Source organism: Vigna radiata, chromosome 4 (assembly GCF_000741045.1).
Source record: "Vigna radiata var. radiata cultivar VC1973A chromosome 4, Vradiata_ver6, whole genome shotgun sequence".
NCBI classification, from domain to species: domain Eukaryota; kingdom Viridiplantae; phylum Streptophyta; class Magnoliopsida; order Fabales; family Fabaceae; genus Vigna; species Vigna radiata.
Window position 1 is genome coordinate 4,878,426 of NC_028354.1, and position 8,756 is coordinate 4,887,181.

General features: G+C 32.0%; 2 protein-coding genes across 2 annotated transcripts; both read left to right on the forward strand.

Moving 5' to 3' along the window:
• Positions 1-2,497: 2,497 nt before the first annotated feature.
• LOC106759125 (zinc transporter 1-like) lies at positions 2,498-3,571 on the forward strand. The gene is made up of 2 exons (XM_014642130.1): positions 2,498-3,089; positions 3,180-3,571. Exons 1-2 carry the CDS (start codon positions 2,498-2,500, stop codon positions 3,569-3,571), a joined length of 984 nt encoding a protein of 327 aa, XP_014497616.1.
• A 2,418-nt stretch (positions 3,572-5,989) lies between these two features.
• On the forward strand, positions 5,990-8,536 carry LOC106758278 (laccase-2). Its single transcript, XM_014641216.2, has 6 exons — positions 5,990-6,127; positions 6,280-6,431; positions 6,533-6,777; positions 6,913-7,041; positions 7,135-8,106; positions 8,183-8,536. Exons 1-6 carry the CDS (start codon positions 5,990-5,992, stop codon positions 8,311-8,313), a joined length of 1,767 nt encoding a protein of 588 aa, XP_014496702.1. The 3' UTR covers positions 8,314-8,536.
• The last annotated feature ends 220 nt before the right edge of the window (positions 8,537-8,756 follow it).

Here is an 8,756-nt window from a genome sequence, read left to right on the forward strand (position 1 = left end):
ATAAATCTATTACTACAGGAGAGATTAGAGCATTCTCCATTATTACTTAACATTATATTATTAGAGTAATTATCTTCTTGTTGATGACTTATATAAAAAGTACAATCAATAATTAAAAAAAAAAAACATTTCGTTTCTGTAATGATCTTTATGATAGGCATTCTCTTAATATGGACTAATGATAATGAATTTCAAGATTTTGAACATGTATAATATTACATTACATTATATGAAATCAAATTCCGCAATCTTTTAATTCCAAAACTTTTCCATCAGTGCTATGATATAGTACGTTATTTGATCCTCGAAAAGTCAAATTACTTTTAGCAAAGAAAAAACTTTTTTTAACAACATTTTTTTAACAATTTTTTGACAACGCACACGTGACAGCTTGTGATTGGTCTGTTTTAAATATTTTTTAAACATAAATTCAAATAGACCAATAAAATCATGATACGTGTCCTGTTGTAAAAAAAGTTGTCAAAAAATGTTGTCAAAATATCATTGTCCTTTAGCAAAGACATTTTCCAATAATCAACGTTCTTTCTATTCCATAATTATTGTTGCAAATTCTGATCTATTTGTTCAATATTGCTCTCAATTCATTCCAAACATTCAATATTGTTCAATATAATAATAATATTCTGATTTTTGTTATATAATTTTCTTCCTTTATATTGTCTATATCGATATATATGTATAGGTAGGAACTGTTCCTATATTACAATATATTCTTTCTTTTAATAAAAAAAAACGTTAAGAAGATACAAGAAAAGAACAATAGCACCTCTCGTAGCAAATCTGAAATTGAATACTTACATTCACATATATATGCTAAATCAACTAACTAAACTAAAACATTCTATGCATAAATATTAAAAAAAATGAAAATTAAAGCAATTACCGATATCAATTAAAAGAAATAAAATTTTTAATACTGTAAGCAACAAGAACTAAAAAAGTTAATGATATCAAGAGGAAAGTTAACAAAGACATGGAAGGAAAATAATAAATTGCTAAAATAATTTAAAAAATATGAAATAATGTTCCTAAAAAAATATGAAAATAGAAATAATAGCGTATTTTAAGAAAATTTCTAAATTATTAATCCTATAAAGGTATTTCCTTATTTTTAAAATAAAATAAATCACGATGTAAATTAACAAGTGATTCATGATATTGCGCACGTAGAGACTTTTTAATTTTCCAGTTCAATTGCGTGAGAGTGAATGAAAGAGACCGTGGAAATTGAACAAATAATAATGGAATAAGAAAATCTCAATTACAGTAGAAAATAATTTAAATGTGGGTGTAGTTCTCTTCCAAATTTTCTTCCTTATATATATATATATATATATATATATATATATATATATATATATATATATATATATATATATATATATATATTTGAAAGTTGTAAATAAACAGAAGTTAAACTATAATATTGTTTTTTTTTTCTAAAATATTTGATACCATATATAATTATTTTTTTCATCATTTTTATCTTTTTCTTGTACATAAATCTTAAAAAAAAAGAAAAAGTCTCTTTAACAATTTTTTTTGACAATGTATACGTAGCAGTCTATGATTGATCCATTTTAAATATTTTTTTAAAAATAAATTCAAACATACCAATAAAATAATGACACGTGTCCTGTTGTCAAAATGTTGTTAAAAAAGAGTTGTTAAAGTATCATTGTCCTGAAAAAAAAAAAGGATTGGTAAACGTATTTTGAAGTAAATTATATGACGAAGTAATTACTTTTTAGGAGTGATAGAATAGTCTGTTGAAACAGATCAACCATTCTCCATGGAAAACAACACATGTTGATTATTGGCTATGCTAAGTACAGTAATAATGAAAATTCTATAATAACTTTTCATCTACAAGTATATACATCTTACAGTTAATTCGTATCAGTTTTGGTTTGAAAAATACTTAACATTAGAGTCATTGACTCTCGAATCCTCAAAGCATTTCAAGTGATGAAATTGCAGATACCGACGTCCTTGGAATCTCTTCCAAATGTCTTCTCCCAAAATTTGGTGGAGTCAGTGTCCTCGTGTCTTTGTTATCTAGTGACAATGAAAGGGATAGATACGATGCGACTCGTGGGAAAGTAAAATTGATGACGGAGCATGTTTGAAAACATAGTATAAAGACAAACATATTCAAACCTTGTACACTTTGTAAGAATATATATATGTTGCTTACAATAAAATACTTTTACTAATTATATTTTGGGTGAATACATCATGACACCAATCCCCGTGTGTAGAACAAATGCTACAATACAACATACGCATCCCTCCAAACGTAATACAAACTCCATGATTAATGTAAATATTGTATACCAAATCACACAAACACACTATTATGTATATCTATATGCACACATGAACACAATGCGAACTAGTACGAGTAGCTGACTCCATTAGAGCAAGAAGTTCAGATTTGGATATAGCAGAGAAGAAAAGAACAGAACATACATACATGGCTTCATCCAGCACAACGTTCCTCGTTGTGTGTCTCTTAGCCTCGGTTCTGTATCCAATCAAGGCTAACCGAGGGGAATCTGACAGAGAAAGCTTGCATTCCATGGGTCTTATATTGGTGAAACTATGGTGTTTGATCATCATGCTCGTGAGCACTTTCGCTGGAGGGATGTCTACCTACTTCTTCCGCTGGAATGAGACTTTTCTAGTGTTGGGAACTCAGTTCGCTGGTGGGGTTTTCTTGGGAAGTTCTTTAATGCATTTCTTGGGCGATTCTAATGAGACTTTTCGAGAGCTCACCACAAAAACTTACCCTTTTGCCTTTATGCTGGCTTCATCTGGGTACCTTCTCACCATGCTTGGTGATTGCGTAGTGGGCTTTGTCAGCAGCAATGCCCAGACGAACCCCAAAGTGGAGGAACTGGAAGGAGGGACAGCATCCCAAGAGCATGAGCAAACCACGGATCACTGCGCTGTGGAGGCAACAAACCCTATGTTGTTGAAAACTTCCTCCAAGGGAGACACCATTCTACTCATCCTTGCACTTTGCTTCCATTCGGTTTTTGAGGGCATTGCCGTTGGGGTTGCAGGTCATATTATATATTCATCTAGCTTAATTAATGATCTTAAAAGAATGCTTTTGACATGGTATAAGTAACAAGTAGATGATATTAATTCAGGTACGAAGAGAGATGCGTGGAAGAACTTGTGGACAATATCCTTGCATAAGATATTTGCTGCGATCGCAATGGGAATTGCTTTGTTAAGGATGTTACCTAAGAGACCCTTATTAACAAGTGCAGTATATTCTTTGGCCTTTGCAGTATCAAGCCCCGCTGGTGTGGTGATTGGAATTGCCGTAGACGCGACAACTCGAGGAAGCACCGCAGATTGGATGTTTGCCATAACGATGGGCATTGCTTCTGGAGTGTTCATCTATGTTGCCATCAATCATTTAATAGCCAAAGGCTTCAAACAGAAGGGGACAAGCCGTTTCGACACCCCCTGGTTTAGGTTTCTCGCAGTGCTTTCTGGTGTAGCTGTTATTGCAGTTGTCATGATCTGGGACTGATATAAATATGTATATTTATATCATATCTTATCATCCTCATCTTTCATGTTTTTCTTTGGTCAGTATTATTTTTCTTAAGAAATTGTGTGTGATGATGTTCTGCAAATTATATAGCCCTACTTTATATATACATACTTAGTTTATTTTCCTGCTAAACAATTTTAGCCTTTGCCTTGTTCAGAATTTAATTGTTCTTATTTGGGTAAAGTATTTTAAAAAGAAATTAAAATTTTAAAATTTGTAAGTAATCTATTAGGATTACAGAACTTTACATTTTTTCTTTTAATGAATAATTTGAAATTTTATATTGCTTTTTTCTTTTGTATGTGTTTCTTTTCCATATAGTCTCTTCAATTTCAATATTTAAGTTTTTATAACAACTTGGTTTTTCATATTACTTTTGTATTAATACTAAAATTAATCATTATTCTTTTTCAACTAATATCGTACTAATTTTTCATAAATACATCAATATTGTTAGTAGTTTTAAAAATAAATAAAAATGTTCAATTTAGTAAGACTTGAAATAATATTACCGAAAATTACATTAATTTTAGAATGTCAAGCTCAAAATAAACTATAAAATGTGAAGTAAAATTAAATAATAAGAACTTAAAATAAAAGTTAAAACTAAGTTTTATAGTATTTTTTTTTTTTGAAATATGAAAGCACATCAGATATAGAAATATATAATGGAAAATGATATTTTAAGTTTCATCACCTCATTCTTTTAATACATTTCTTAATTAAATTCTCCCTTTTCATCAATCTTTATCATGAAAATTTATACGGCAATTCTTTATAACAAATTTTAACTACACCAATAAGATAAACTTATATGTTCACTTATTTAAAAAGACCAATAAATTATTTTTTTTCAAACAAAATATTTATCTTATGTTTAAAATCTTTCCATTCCTTAAAATTTAACTTAGTTTATAGTTGATCAAGTTATAATAAAAAATAAGTATAAAGATTGAACATTTTAGTGTGTGTATATATATATATATATATATATATATATATATATATAATCAAAAATTACTATATGGAATCTAAACAAAAAATAAAGAAGGAACGTTGAACTTAAAATTAAATAATCATTTTAAATTAGAAAAGTTATATAATCTAGATTGTGAGTTAATAATTAAAAAAAATATTTTTTTTATTTTTTATTTATAGTTTAGTATTTTGATTTGTTTTTAACAAAAAAAAAATCGATAGTTTTATTTCTATTTATAATTAAAATAAAAAATCTGTTTTTTTTATCTCCTCTTAGTATATTTTAGTTTGTAAAACTGAAATTCAATGTTGAAAAATAATAACTGCGTATCCTTCCTGTACTACTAAATTATTTAATTTCTAACTCCCAAAAAGTCCTTTCATATACAAGTTAATGCGACAATACTGCATAAGTGGTTCGTTGATGGGACAAAACCTGTAAACAATTGTTTTATATGTTGTCTACCTATAAAGCGGGATCTCATCGAGGCAATCTTATTAAAAATGAGAATATGAATGATAATCTATAAAATCATCTCGGAACATGGATTATTCTTAATTTCAATTTTTTTTTTTCTAAGATTTGCTATTTTACATAAAAATAATAAAACATATACCATTTTTTAATCTCATGTATGCAGAACAGTGCGATGAATTAAACCATCATTTGAAATTAAAACTAAAAAGTTATATGAAAAAATCCATATTTGGTTTGAAAGAAAGTATAAATGCAGGCATTAATTTTGTTGACTCGTCCCAATCAAGAGACATTTTTCATATCATGCTACAACTTTTCTGAAGGCATTTACCTACAAAGTAACCTACAAATTAATTGAAAACCATATGGTACAACAAATTTTTGCATGTTTTTATAACAATGAATCACATTTAAAAAATTATTATTGTGAACAGAAATAATATCTGATGAATGGTAAATTGAGAGAAAAGGTGTTATTAATAGAGATAATTAACCAGCCTAGTATATATCTATGGCTAGGTCGAATTTCTTGTGCTTTCTTAGCCTATAATAAAAGTAAAGATTTGGTCAAATGTCCTTCTCATTCAATAAAGTACTGTTTGGCTTCAAAGTGGAATGCTAAGTTGTAGAATTAGTTTGAGGAAGTTAAAGCATGATATTCTGTTTGTTTTAAACCAGTAATTGACACTCCAAACTGATGAAAGGTTGAAGGAGTAGGTCCTCTTTGTTAAGATGCCTAAGGGACCAAACTTTCTTTTTATGCATATCAATTGATGAATATAGAACTAAACATTTGGAATGACATATATATTTTTTGTGACTTTCTCTTTAAATATAGAAATGATCAAAGTTTTATAATTAGCCATGTCTCAGATGCAATGAGTTGTGAACATTCACAAAGTTGGATTCAGACCAGAAACACATTGCTGCATAACAAAATGACAAACGTTATTCCTTCATCGGCGGCATTTTCTGTCGCAACTCTCTTTGTCTCAAGCATCTTGTGGACTGTTCCAAATACTGTGCTGTCAGCTTCTTCAAACTATGAAGGCGTTACTAGGCACTATCAGTTCGATGTAAACATTACACACACTACACTCGTTTTAATTTTCTCCTTTCAAATAATATCATCACTGCAACTTCATCTTACGTCACTTACCATTAATAACACTGTCCCATGTCGTGTTTCTCATATCTGCTGAATGTTTTTTATTACATGTGGATGCAGATAAGGCTGCAAAGCATTACCAGGTTGTGCCACACTAAGAACATGCTCACCGTAAATGGGAAGTTCCCGGGACCTCGTGTTATTGCTAGAGAAGGAGACAGATTAGTGGTTAAGGTGGTGAACCATGTTCCAAACAACATCACCATTCATTGGTATGTATGTCGTTTGATTCTGTGAATCAATCCTCGTGTTGTGCATGCATGCGTTGAATATTTTGAGTTTTTGTGTCTGTGGAATGATATAAAATTCATAGGCACGGAGTGAGACAGCTACGTAGTGGATGGTCGGATGGACCATCTTACATAACTCAATGTCCCATACAAAGTGGTCAGAGTTATGTGTACAACTTCAGCTTGGTTGGGCAAAGAGGAACTCTCTTCTGGCATGCACACCACTCGTGGTTAAGGGCTACTCTCTATGGACCCCTCATCATCCTCCCAAGGACAAACGAATCTTACCCATTTGCCAAACCCTACAAGGAAATTCCCATCCTCTTTGGTACATCCACACATGCATGCATCTATATATATAATATAATCAAACATTCCAATTCTTCACAAACTATTCTTTTATTTTATATATCTATATTAGCTGTATATATGTAAATGATGTTCTCGAAATGATTGAGTGCAGGAGAGTGGTGGAATGTGGATCCGGAAGCAGTGATTGCACAAGCTCTTCACACAGGGGGTGGTCCAAATGCCTCTGATGCCTACACCATTAACGGACTTCCTGGACCACTCTACAATTGCTCCAGTAACGGTACACTACAGTGATTTAATAATTCAAACCCAATTTTCTCCGTAATTAATCAATAGGGTTTCGTGTGAAATTATGTTTATGCATGGTGGACAGATACGTTCAACCTAAAAGTGAAGCCGGGGAAGACATATCTTCTACGTTTGATCAACGCTGCAGTGAATAATGAACTCTTTTTCAGCATAGCAAACCACACCATGACAGTCGTCGAAGCTGATGCTGCATATGTTAAACCCTTCAACTCCAAAATCATCGTCATTAGTCCAGGACAAACCACTAACGTCCTGTTGAAGACAAAACCTAAGTTCATAAATGCTACTTTCTTCATGCTAGCGAGACCTTTTTTCACCGCTAAGGGTACCTTTAACAGTTCAACGTTAGCTGGCATTCTAGAATACGAAATCGACACCCCTCCTTCGGAATCAGATTTAAAAAACCATACCCTACTGAAACCAACCCTTCCTTCTATTAACGATACTTCCTTCGTTGCGAGTTTCAGTAGTAAATTTCGCAGTTTGAACAGCGCAAAGTACCCTGCGAATGTGCCTCGGAAAGTTGACAAGAGTTTCTTCTTCACGATAGGTCTCGGGAGCATTCCGTGTCCCAGAAACCAAACATGTGAAGGGCCTAATAAGAGGACAAAATTCGCTGCTTCCATGAACAACATATCTTTCAATCTCCCTTCGGTGGCAATACTTGAACAGCATTTCTCAGGGAAGGATAATGGGGGTGTTTACACCACGGACTTCCCAGTTGTTCCTCCGAGACCCTTTAACTACACGGGGACACCACCGAATAACAGCATGGTGAAGAGTGGAACGAAGGTGGTGGTGATACCTTACAACACCAGAGTGCAGGTTGTGCTGCAGGACACTAGCATTTTGGGAGCAGAGAGTCATCCGTTACATCTTCATGGGTTCAACATGTTGGTGGTAGGTCAAGGTTTTGGAAACTTTGATCCTTTGGAAGATCCTGGCAAGTTTAATCTGGTGGACCCTGTTGAGAGGAACACCATCGGTGTGCCTTCTGGTGGTTGGGTTGCAATTCGCTTTGTCGCTGACAACCCAGGTGAATTCACTTCAAATGCTATTTAATCATATTATTATAGTTGAAATTTAGTATGATATCTAACTGTGAATTTTAGGTGTTTGGCTGATGCACTGCCACATTGATTTGCACCTGAGTTGGGGATTGAGGATGGCTTGGATTGTGAACAACGGCAAACTCTCTCATCAGAAGTTGCTTCCTCCACCTTCTGATCTCCCAAAATGTTGATCATTTTCCAAGTTCTATGTTTTAATTTCTATGTTGGGAATGAACAAATTGTTGCTTTCAATTTTTAAATTTTAGGTTTCAGATTTCTGGTAGCTATCTCCATTTTAATTGCTATCAAACGAATATCTGTGTTTTAGGTTATCTTTGTGTTTGTTTTTCCCTAGGGTTTTTGTCTTGTATGTTCTCTGTGTAGAGCTAACAAGCACTAATAATTGCCTTCTATGCACTTTATTATCCGTAATTTACCTTGTATTAAACTATGTTTTAAAAAAGCTTTCATTAAAATTTCTAAAGAATATTTTTGTATTTATTTATTTTTAAAAAATAGTGTATTTTTCAATATAGTGGAAGGAATTAATTATCGAACGCTACTTATTTATTTAACGTCCACTTTTCTCTTTAATATATTAACGTTTTCCAAAATCATGTTTCAATTTCCTATA